General features: G+C 41.7%; 1 protein-coding gene across 2 annotated transcripts in view; it reads right to left on the reverse strand.

Annotated features, from left to right (window-relative positions):
* BRAF (B-Raf proto-oncogene, serine/threonine kinase) overlaps positions 1-12,816 on the reverse strand; it is a 90,815-nt gene that overhangs the window by 56,743 nt on the left and 21,256 nt on the right. For both annotated transcript variants that reach the window (XM_071551139.1, XM_071551140.1), the window contains exon 3: positions 4,596-4,859. In XM_071551139.1, coding sequence (XP_071407240.1) covers positions 4,596-4,859 — 264 coding nt within the window. The remainder of the gene's footprint in view (positions 1-4,595; positions 4,860-12,816) is intronic.

A 12,816-nucleotide genomic window follows, 5' to 3' on the forward strand; every position in this document is an offset into this window, starting at 1 on the left:
TTCTTTCAAAAATCTCACCATCAAATAATCTAACATGCTTATAAAGACAACATATATCATCTACTTCCACTACCTCCCTTCCACCAAGTTTCAGCATCTAACAATCCCTCAGACTTCCAGCAGCCAGCTGGAGATCAGCATTCTTACTTTCCTTCCACATCCAAAACATCTTCTACTAGCCATTTATATTCCTTAGCCTAAACAAGTTTTAAACTAATATTTCCCTAAATTCTGCCACAATTTGCATAAAACTCATCAATTTGTTCTGCAAAACACCTTTCCATCTCAGCTAAGCTTCCATCATTCCAACACCGTTCTCTCTGACCTGGAACAAAAGCGAACAAACCCACCTGCACAGACCCATCCCGGTCATGCCTAAGTGGAATGTTTCTCCCAAGGACATGGAACCTGCCAGCTGAACCAAGCCACTAAGCAAAGAGAAAGGATATATATATATATATACATATGTATATCTCTCTTTGCATTATAGGGAATAAACTCCCCCTCCAAGCCCCCAGAGAAGAGCAAACAATCTGCTGTTTCTTTTCAGAGGTTGTTCAGAGAAAAATTTCTCTTCATCCCTTTCCACGCCAACTACAAGAAAAACAATCCTGTATTTCTCACACTACTTATTCATTGCTTCCCCTCCAGCTAAGCAACACAGTTATCTGGTTTTCCTTTCAAAAAAAGTTACATTAGGACCCTCCCCTGTAGCCAGCTGAATCAAAATGCTGACTTCAAACTGCTAATCGATCATCATAAACAGGCTCTACCACATACTGGCCAGGCTTTCGCACTTTAGGAAAAGTTTTGTCCAATGCTCTGCCTTATGACACACACAAAGCAACTTCCCACCCAGCCACACTGACTCTGCACCAAAATCACACTGAACAACATGGGCCCAACTTCTCCTTACTCCATCAGTTTCCTCAAATTATAATTGCAATTGGAGTCAACTCCAACCGTATTTGCTCGATCCTACACACAAGCAATACTACTAATAAACAAAACATGCAGACAACTTTCAGGTAACAAAGCAGTTGCTGGCCAAAAATGTAAGGTATGTCTCAACTCCCCTCCATTTCCTGCATTTTTAACAGTTCTAAACAAATAGCACAAGGCTGTTGTAGTACTTTGGACTGCTTCAGAGTATGATCAAAGACAAATAATGAGGTTAGCTCTCCATTGCCACCTCAATTACAGTGACTTGAAGTCAGTGTACGAACTGCCATGGCATTCCCAGACAAAACTAAACAGACTCCTTAGGATCTGACATTTCTCCCCTCCTGAAGTGAACCTGTGATTGGAAGTAGAGACTGTGAATATTAAGAAGGTTTTCTTTCAGAAGTGGGTATTAATTGAAAGCCAGGGAAGGCTCTAATGGCAGGTACATTGTATTTTCACAAGCCACTCCTTCCTGCTTGAACCCATCACAAGCTGCTCTGCGTCTGTATACCCCACACGACCATCATAGCTACATGAGCAAATGGCTCACTCAGTGGGCACAGGTGAGACACAACCAGTCTGCTTTTAAAGCCAGAGATGATGAAGGAAGACTAAGATGTGTGAACACTTCCCTATCCATCAAGAGAAGAAAGGAGGTCTAGCATGGCCTGTAATCTCAGTGTTCACTGAAAGATGCTGGGTGCTTTTTTAGTCTAGTAACTCATCATCTGACTACTGGCCATGAAAACTGCACTGTAAATCATGGAATCTTGTATTGTGGCACCCAAAATTGCTCACAGCACTTGAGGTGATGCTGCACCAGTGCAGAGGGGCAGAATCACCTCTCTTGACCAGCTGGCAATGCTGTGCCTGATGCACCCCAGGACACAGTAAAGCTGCTGCAATTCCTTCTCAATTGTGTTTGCTTTTGGCATTTCCTTGGTTTTCAACAGACTACACACGGGATCAATATTGAAAACAAAGTAATTACATTAAGAGTAGCCATGCAAGAAATTCCTGACTTTCTCAATAACATGAGCACTGGTTCAAGTTTCAGAGAAATGAACTTCAGCTTCAAGGCCAATAACCCCAATACTCAGAGTTCCTGTAAGCACCATTTCTCAGCTCTGAAACAGAGGTTATTTACTAATATATTAAAAAAAATCAACTTAGTGATGCAACTAAATCGAAGCAGTGAAGTAAAAAGAAGTCAGTTCTCTCCCTGAACCATTAATTTGCTGACCAGACCTTATTTCATCAGTCTACAACTTCCTTGTGAGACAAAGAGGAGGGACAGGCACTGATCTCTTCTGTGTGATGAGCAGTGACAGGACCCAAGAGAATGGCCTGAAGTTGTGCCAGGGGATGATTACGTTGGATTTTAGCAAAAGGTTCTTCACTCTGAGGGGGGTTGGGCACTGAACAGGCTCCCCAGGGAAGTGGTCACAGCACCAGAATTCAAGAAGCATTTGGATGATACTCTCAGGTACGTGGTGTGACTCTTGGGCATGATCCTGTGCAGAGCCAGGAGTTGGACTCGATGATCCCTGGGGGTCCCTTCCAATTCAGCATATTCTGTGATATATGTCCAAGTGCTTGTTTAGAATAACAACTCCAACCCAAACCAGGTCCCATATGAGTAAGCTCACTCCTCCCTGCATCTGCAGGCGTCTGTTCTTTTATGCACATGTATCTACACACATACCACATCGGAGATGAGAGGGGCCTTGACTACACCAGCAGTTTGTCTCCTCCTCTTCTGTTGGTACTCCTTTCTTTTTTTTAAACCCCAGCCCAAGACTACAGATTTTCCTGAGCTTTACTCTCAGCACTCCATAGTTACCAAGCTGGAAACAAGACTTGTAAGGGAAACAGTGTTTAGCCTCCAGCATAAAGCTGGGACAAAAGCAAGAGCCTCTCCCTGACTACATCCAAGTTAAACCACATTTGCCTCCCATAACCAGGAAAAAGCATCTAGATTCAGTGCTGGAAAAAACAAACAGGATTGAGGAGGAGGTAAAAATGAGGACAGTCAACAAAGCAGAAAAAGAGTGTTTGAGGTGAGGGAAAAGAAGTCTGAGCAAAATTACACTGTGTGGTTTAGGGGACAAGAGAACGCATAGGAGAGACAGAAAAGGCAATACACAGAACAATGCAGGAACTGATATGCTGTGACCCAACGAAGGAGAGAAACAAAACCAACTTGTGAGCCCTATGACAAGGGCCGCAGCTCCAACAGCCAGACAGGGTGGGACAAAAGACACGAATAAACCACAGTCTCTCAACTACGTGGGTAGTACCATGTACCCAGACTTACCTCAACAGGCAGACAACAAAATCACCTGGCTTAACACAGTACATGTGGCACAGTGGCCACAGTTTACATTAAACTCCTGTTCTCCAGGTCAAAAACCAAGTACTACTTTAAATCTTAAAGCAATGTCTTTCACACTTAAGCAATATTAGAAAGAAATCAGGTGAAAACAACTGCCCTCTAACCTGTTGTTTCCACTGCAATTCCCTTTTGTTCCGTGGGGAAGGGGAAGGACGGAAGGAAAGTGGCAGGGGAAGGGAGAGGACACGTTCCAAAGTGCAGCACTACTCAGTTTGTTTTCTTCTCTTTGCCAGCAACTCAATTTCCCCAGGCAGTCACAGCCCACAGATATTTGATACCTGCCTGGCTGCTACAAAAGGCACTGTTTTGACATGGACACTGGTTATCCATTCATCTTCCACTTTCTCTGGAAACACAGCTCCCCTGACAAGTTCAGAGTAAGTATGTCCTGCCTTGCAAAACAGAGCCCAGACTACGGCTTGTCAGTAATTCCATGTATCACAGTTTGAAGTGTATTGTTCTGAAACACATTTCAAGGCTCTTCAGTTGGAAGCTCTTAATTCATAAAAAAGTCCCTCCTATAGCAGATAATTAAATAGTCTGCAACAAGTCAACTACTTTTCCATGACTTCAGGAATCAGTGTAACATTGTCAAAACTGATAAACATCAGGTCTCAAGCAGTTCGCAGGCAACACTTTTTGATTCTCCTAACAGGAACTATGTCCCTCCCCACGCCAGTTCTCTACAGTGGGATGGGGCCTGACAGCACCCATGTCCCCACACAAAACACCCCAGTGAGTGGAGAGGAAAAGAAAAGAAAAAAACCCAAATGATTCTCCACAGGCCTCCTTAGCTGCAAGAGGCTGGTTCTTGATCTAAAGCATTCCCTTCTTGCAGTAACTCTGACAACACAGAAATCACTTTCACCAATATTGCCCTGTTAAAGTAATGAATAGTTTTGTATAATACAGGAAACAGAGCTCCCTGATAATTCCTAACCACTGTAAAAAAGTACATTACTATTTATCCAAGAAAACTGATTTGAGGAAAAATATTTCTGGAGGTATCTTCATTGTTATAAAACTCTTGGAAGTTTTGTATTCTGCATTACTGCCACAGTGGAGTTTTCTGTATTAACCCTGTAGAAAACATTCAACAGATCAAAACCAACTGAGCGTGGCAGAGCACAGTGACCACGACACCTCTCTGACCTCCACACAGGTATTTTTTCAGCTCTTACATTAATTTTTGCGCGCAGAGGGAGAGATACAGGAAATTTTGAGGTTACAAGTATGTGAATAGAAACTGACTCACCACAGTCCTTTGCTTGTTGGGCAGGAAGACTCTAACAATAGGCTTCTGTGGAGACTTGGGGTTATTTCGTGACAAATCAGCAGGGCTTTGATAAACTGAAAGGGATGAAGGTGCTACAGAGAGGCTGGAGGAGGAAGATGATGCAACTGTGTCTGTTGAAGCTGAGCTGGAGACGGAGAAATCAGTTCCGTTCCCCATGGACTCCAGTAACTGCTGCTCTCTCTGCTGGAGAGCATCAAGCTTGCTGGTGTACTCCTCATAGGCCTGGAAAGGAAGAGCAGCTGCTTTAATGATGTAGTAGCCACAGACAAAAACAGAAATGCAGACTCACAATGAACATGAAACACTTTATAAACTAATTCAGATTTCTCAGGAATATGAACGAAATAGTCTGCTCAAAGGTTTCAGTAGGACACAATGAAGAAATGGGGTTCAATATATTATGTTAAACTTCATGAACCAACAACCAATGTTTTAATAAATTAAATGCATCAATGGCTAAAAGAAATCCTAAGTTACAGCTTCAAAGCACCTGCATTAGAGTCTAATTCACAGCCATTTTAAAAAAAGACAGAAATCTTTAACAAATATTGTCAGCTACATTGCTGAATTATTGTGCTCCAGACAAATTTATCATTCTGTTGGAATGACAGCTAAAAACATCTAAGGCAATAATTAGGAGAAAGCTCAAATCTGCCTTTTACCATCTGTACCTGGTATCTCACCCAGCTCACTATTCACCACCCTTCCCCTCTGGCACTCTTTTCATACCAAATAGTATAAAAAACTTCATTTCAGTTAGAAAACAACACAGTTTGCCCTGTTTGAAAGTCAGCCATAAAAATGTAAAAGTGATTCTCTGAAAGAATTTTTTAACATCTGTATGAGATCAATTTGATTTTACACCAATTTCATATAAAACCTGACTACACACTGTCCAAGTTTTTTAAACAAACAGAAAATGAGTATTATTAAATTTTTCCATTAAGTTGTTATTAAATGTAATGAAGTTAAACATTTTTGCCAAGATATATAATACAAATACATAAAGAGTATATATTTTTCTTTAAAGTTTTTTTCCCACAACTTTGTCTTTGCAACAAGAAAATTCGGATCAGTATCCAAGTATCAGAACAATTCCTTCAGTATATAGATTAGTACAGAGTGTCTTCAAAAACCTGAATTAGTTAAGCAATATGTGTTTCATGCTACAGATACTGGGTATTGGTCAGTGTTAACCAAGCACGTGTTTAGACCTTTACAGAAAAAAATGAAACAAAGATCTTCCAAACTGCAAGCAGTAGTGAGTAAAATCTTCTGCTTTTCTCTATAGCAAGACCTATCATCATCATGGCTAGGCTTCGCGAACGAAGATTTGAGAAGGGCACTACCCAAGCTTGCTGCAAGCGTGCTGGTGGCTAAAAAGGCCGATATGGGATAGGCAGGTCCGGTCACAAAAGGCACAGCGGAACGTCTCCCTAGGTGACACTGGCAAGGAACGGTTCTTTCTGCGTTGTCTTTTCTCCTCCAGACTGACTCTCCGTGCATTCTCAAAGGAAGCAGCAGCGTCGTGAATGGTGTGTCTCCATGAATCCCGATTGGAGGCCAGAGTGGACCATTGGTGGCAGTCAATATGGCCAAGGCTGAGGTGTTGTTTCAGGGAGTCCTTGTATCTCTTCTTTGGGGCTCCTCTCTTGCGGCAGCCGGTGGCGAGTTCACCATAGAGCACAATCTTCGGAAGGCGGTGATCCTCCATCCTGGAGACATGCCCTGCCCAGCGCAGCTGTGTTCTCATCAGCATGGCCTCAATACTGCTGACCCCTGCCTGTTCAGGAACAGACACATTGGTCACGTAATCAGACCAGTGAACGTTTAGGATTGAACGGAGGCAGCGCTGATGGAAGCGTTCGAGAAGCCGCAGGTGGTGGCGGTAGATGACCCAGGATTCAGACCCATATAAAAGAGTAGACAGTACAGTGGCTCTGTAGACACTGATCTTTGTACTTTTCTTCAGGTGTTTATTGGACCAGACTCTTTTATGGAGTTTTCCGAAGGCTCTGTATGCCTTTGCTAGCCTGTTGTCTATCTCTTTGTCGATCTTACCATCTGAGGAAACGATACTTCCCAGATAGGTGAACTGCTGGACTGACTTGAGCTCTGAATTGCCTATGGTGATGTGAGGATGATGGAAGACTTCTTGAGGTGCAGGTTGGTAGAGAACTTTCGTCTTCTTCAGGCTGACTTCGTGCCCAAAAAGCTCAGCAGCCTCTGCAAAGCAGGATGTGAAGCGCTGCAGAGCTGCTTCTGTGTGAGCAATGAGGGCGGCATCATCAGCAAAAAGCAGCTCACGGACAAGCAAGACCTATACCCAGCTGCATAAATCATTCAATGATATTTTCAAGTATATTTACAGAAAAGAAAGATACTTTTTGATTGTTTTTATTTATTTCCTTTCCTAAAATATTCTGTGCATAACATGTTGCTAATTAAAGGTACAGGAGAATTAAACCGACCAAAAAAGGCCTGCAAGGTCTATATGTGGAAAAAAAATTAAAATTAGAGAAAGAATAACCAGCATTCAATAGCACAGGCACAAGTTGTACATTTTAGTAGGCATTTATTTCTCTGGGTTGTATGTGCAGGCTCACCTCAACCAAACTGGTTTTGTTGTGTAAAACAGCGTTCAGACCCTCCCTTTTTATGGAAGTTTCACATCCTCCCAGGATGGACCTCTGTTCAAAATGTATCATCATCTCCACAAGGTGAACCAAGAGAATGAGAATTTCACAGTGAAAAAGCATTTTAAAGAACGGTGGTGAACATCACAATTCAAAATTCTAAATTTTATGGGTTCCATCTTCAGTAAATGGACAAATGTTCAGAAACTGAAAACTACTTACTCTTTCTTTAAAAAACTAAAAACTTTGAGAATTTCACAAATAGATCCCACACTCTAAGACTAAAACCCAAAACATTTTCACTCTAGTGCAATTCTACTGTACACAGTAAGATTACCCAACTATTAATAATGGCATTTTTTGGCTGTAAGTAACACGAGTCTCTCCTACTTCCAGGGTCAACTTTTCATGGAAATTCAAGTAAGAGCTCCATGTGTCAAGAATTATTTTCAGTAAACAAAAATTAAGAAACATAAACTGTTACCATTTCACCAATAGTTTTCTAAATACTTACTTCCTTCTTTCATGAACATTGCAAAATATCATTTGAACACACGCAATATTGCATTGGTTCCGGATACTTGTGGGTTTAGTTCCTTCACAAAATTACACACATCTTTCAAAATACTCAATCCTACAATGTTTACACTGGCAGCTTAATCTGTCACTAATGCAAACTTGAAGTCAAATGATTTACCTTAAGAGAATAAACAGTGAGTATGGAAAGCTGGGAGCTGCTGCTGGCTTTGACTTCCACAGCAGCAATTTCTGCAAAAAGCTCTCTACTTTTTATGAGGACAAAAGCTCTCAATTATCATCTTGTTATTTGGTGTCATAGCAGAAGATCCCATAGCAAAACATAATGGAGCTAGAAATGCATCAGTAGACTTTAAATACATTTTCCTGTTTAAATAAAATTCCTTCTACACAGAAGGGGCAACAGTACATGCAGCAAAAACAGAATAGCTCCAATAAAATCCCATTTCACAAAAATTAATTACTTTGGAGAAGCACAGGTTTCATCTGGTGACTGGCATCAACAGACCTTACACAGCCAACAGCACCAAGTGAAGACAGAATTATCCCATGGTGTTTAATCCAAAGAGCACCACAACAGTGAAGCTGAGCTATGGCAAGCATATCGAGCTAAAGGAAAGGTTATGTTGCAGCCTTGGCCCATCTACAAAAGAGACCTGCAGCAGCACAGCCACCTTGGCAGACAGGCACCAACACCTACACACACCTTCAAGGCAGTCCTGGCCCTCTGGGCCAACTATGAGGTTTATTTCTGACAGTGTTGTTCAAAAACAAAATAAATTAAGTTTGCACAACATCTACAGCATGAAAAAGATAAAGATGAAAGATCACTAAATTAAGGATTTCAAAAGCATTTCAGAAGGAGGAGTTTAGGAAATCTAGACTGCAAACCAATCAGTTTACATAGTCCCATTAAGAAGTGAGCAATCATGGAATCATAGAATCAGCTAGGTTGGAAAACACCTCTACGATCATCAAGTCCAACCTCTGACCTGACACCACTCTGCCTACTAGACCATGGCACCAAGTGACAGATCCAGTCTCTTCTTCAATACCTCCAGGGACAGAGAATCCACAACCTCCCTGGGCAGCCCATTCCAACGCCCAATTACTCTCTCTGTAAAGAACTTCTTTCTAATGTCTAACCCCAACCTCCCGTGGCGCAGCTTAAGACTGTGCCCTCTTGTTCTACTGCTGGTTACCTGAGAGAAGAGACCAAACCCCACCTGGATACAACTTCCCTTCAGGTAGTTGTAGAGAGTGATAAGGTCTCCCCTGGGCCTCCCCTTCTCCAGGCTAAACACCCCCAGCTCCCTCAGCCTTTCCTCATGGGACTCGTGCTCCAGTCCCTTCACCAGCCTCACTGCCCTTCTCTGGACCTGCTCCAGCCCCTCAATATCCTTCCTAATCTGAGGGGCCTGGAACTGAACACGGTCCTTGAGGTGCGGCCTCACCAGTGCTGTGCACAGGAGAAGAATCACTTCCCTGGTCCTGCTGGTCACAGTATTCCTGATACAGGCCAGGATGCCATTAGTGTTCCTGATCACCTGTACGCTGCTGGCTCGTGTTCAGTTTCCTCTCAGTCAGAACCCCCAGGTGCCTTTTTGCCTGGCCACACTCCAGCCACTCTGTCCCCAACCTGTGTGGGGCTGCAGAGAGTTGTTGTGTCCCAAGCGCAGGACTGAGCACTTGGTCTGTTAATGCTCTACCATAAAACTTAAATCTCGCTTTCAACTTGACATAGAATCATAGGAGAGAAAAAAAGAAAGAAAGAAAAAGGTTCGAAGGTATTTCTGGAAGTCATCTAGTCCAAGCGCTTGTTCAGCACAGAAATAATTCTTAAGTTTTATCAGGTTGCTCAGAGCCTTGCCAAAGCAAGTTCTCAAACTATTGAAGGACAGAGAGCCCCAAACCCTGGACAACCAGCACCAGAGCTCAAAAATCACTGTCATGATGAAGGATTTTTTCTTCTAAAATTCACTTGATGTTGTGACATTGCCTCTTCCCCTTCTGCTGTGCATGTCTAGAAAGAGTGTGGCCCTCTCTTTAGGTTGAAAGAGCCTGCAGATTCCTTCCTAATCTTCTCTTGTCTGTGCTAAACACCACTACAACACAGCCACACAAGTAGATGGGTCCCTCTTCATGCTGGGCCCAGTGTGCAGTTTGCTGCTGGTCCCACTCGGGTGGGTCACTGACATCTCAGCCTGCTCCCAGTTTAGTGTGAATTTCACAAAGTTACAGTATTTCACAAAGTTAAATATATATTTGAAAAGCTGAATGTTAGATTCAAATTTGCACAGCCTGTCAATGTGCACATAATTCAATGGTTATCCAAAACAGAACAAAGAGTTAATGATAATTATATTGCCTATCAGTATATATGCACACTGTGTAATAGAATTATATACGTGACAATACTCCTGAAACTTCATCTAAGTAAACTGCATAAAGGCCTGATAAGCTGCCAAGTCCAACTACAGCATTTCAAGATGGCATGTTTATGCACAATGTACACACATGCCAAAATACAACTGTTGTATTCTGCTGTATATGTTCTGCAGTACATATTCCTCAGTTGTAACTTCTGCATATATTCAGGAGCAGCAGCCTTAAAGTTACTTCTTAAATGTTGCAACCTATTGACACAACAAAAACTGACCTCAGAAGTCAAGAGAATTTGAAAGATGTTATACAGATGTGCCAACAGAGTTCTCTTGATGAGAACAAGGGATTTTCTCAAAAGGATGCATTTTTTTTTCTTGCTTATCATTTATATTATATTTGAAATTTATTTTCTTGGGGCATGACCAGGCTATATATTCTGGTAATATCTAAGGAAGTGAAAAGCAACAAGTTAACTTTTTTCTTTTTTTTTTTTTTAAGTAATCTGGGAGAAGCCTAAGTGGCAAAGTATGATTTCTCCTTCTCCCTGCCACATCTGGCTAGAGAGCCAGTCTCAACTCAGGCAGTCCAACTGGCTTTACCACGCTCTGTCTCTTCCTCAGAATCACAGAATAAGCTGAATTGGAAGGGACCCATCAGGATCATCGAGTCCAAATCAATCAATTTTAGATTATATCCACACATGGCAAGACTCTTAAAAGCCTAAAGTACAGTTTCCTGATCTTTGAAACTGAGACTGTTTCTATTTAAAAAATGTCTGACCTTTTTAGTCTGTTGATCAAATGTAAATCCCCCTAAGTTAAATGGGAGCTGAAGATAGACGGTAACATACGTCACGATTTCTTCATTTAGTAAGACTCCTAAATCTGTACTTAGTCTAACTTTATACACTCCAGTTTTGGTCCAACACATTTGAACAGCATCTGTTAGGAGCCTGGTAAAAATCAAACTGAATTTCCCCAGGGTGCCGCCAGGTTTCCCAGTGCCTGAATGTAGTGCCAGCATTTTCCTGGAATCCCAGTCTGGAACAACCTGAGATTCATCACACAGATCTGTTTCAGACTGGATCTGCCTGCTGTTGCAATAAGCATACTTCAGAGCAGCAAAGAGGTAATCTTCTTTAATTAACTAATTTGACCTCCTGCATGGATTCTTCAGATACACAGGAATAAAGAATTAAATGCTCTCCTGATACTCAACAGGCAAACTCAAAAATGGCAACAGCAAAGACTCTGAACAAAATGTGTGCAGGAAAAGAGAAAGATAGGAAAAAAATAAAAATAAAAAACACAGTAGTTGAGGGTAAACACACCTCTACTCCCACAATTCTCATTTTAAACTGCTTCCAAGAGTAGGAGTAGGAAAGAGGATGATTTCTTCAAGAAGGTACTAGAAAGCTGAGTTTTAAAACTTGCTCTGATACTGGTATCATTCTATGCATTTGTACATGGCCTCATTTTGTATGGAGTACAAATTAAAAAAAATAACAAAACAAAAAACTCCAAAGACCTCTCAGCTTACTCTTGGACCATTAACTGGTAACCTACAGGTCAAGATGCAACCTCACACCACACACAGAACTACTGACATGTGAACGGGCCAATATTGTTCGATCAGGTTCTCATAGGTAAGTGCTCCCAGGTAATTCTGTACACATGACTGTGAGGCAAGAAGGACACACAGTGCAAGTGGGAAGTTTAAATAGTTACAGCCTCTCTGAACAGTCACTAAGAGTCTACAAAGGCAAATCTGATTAAGTCATTTATGCACGATCCCTTCCTTCTAAGTTTGAGCTGGCTGCTTTTGGCCAGTCTGGATCTGCACAACCCATTTCAGGTTGTACACAGCATTTGTTGCCAATGCACACGTCTTTACTCTCCTTAACTCAGGTTATGCTTTTCATCAGTATGTTGTTGGTAGAAACGTAGGAAATACAAATTTTGATGGACATAATGAATATGCAACTGCACATTTTACCCACTTTTCCTAAGTGAATCCCAGGTTTTCCCAGTATCATAATAGCAGCCCTTCTTTGCAGTAAAGACTTCCAATATTTACAGTGCTTAGAGAAACCCTTAAGAAAAGGGTTTTTCCATGGTGAGTCAGAAAACACGTATTTTGGGAAACAGCACTTCAAGGACTGATATAACATGCAAAGAAATTATGTGGGAAGACAAAAATCATTGATGTTTTCAGCTGCCGAGATACAGAGTGCTTCCAAAAATTGTGGTAAAACCTACTCAGAAGCTCCTGCAGCCCCTTTTCCAGAAAAAAATAAAAATGCCATTAATTATATTTGTATATCTACTGAGTTAAGAAGTTATTTCCAATATTTGGAGCACATCTCCTATGAAGACAGGCTGAGACAGATGCAGTTGCTCAGGATCCAGGGAGACTTTCCAGTACCTAAAGGAAGCCAACAGGAAAGCTGGAGAGGGAACTTTTTACAAGGGCACGTAGGGATAGGACAAGGGTGAATGGCTTTAAAGTGAGAGAGAAAAGATTTAGATTCGATATTAGGAAGAAATTCTTGACTGGGAGGGTGATGAGGCATGAACAGGTTGCCCAGAGAAGCTGTGGGAGCCCTATCCCTGAAGTGTTCC

This window comes from Pithys albifrons, chromosome 3, assembly GCF_047495875.1.
Source record: "Pithys albifrons albifrons isolate INPA30051 chromosome 3, PitAlb_v1, whole genome shotgun sequence".
Classification (NCBI taxonomy): domain Eukaryota; kingdom Metazoa; phylum Chordata; class Aves; order Passeriformes; family Thamnophilidae; genus Pithys; species Pithys albifrons.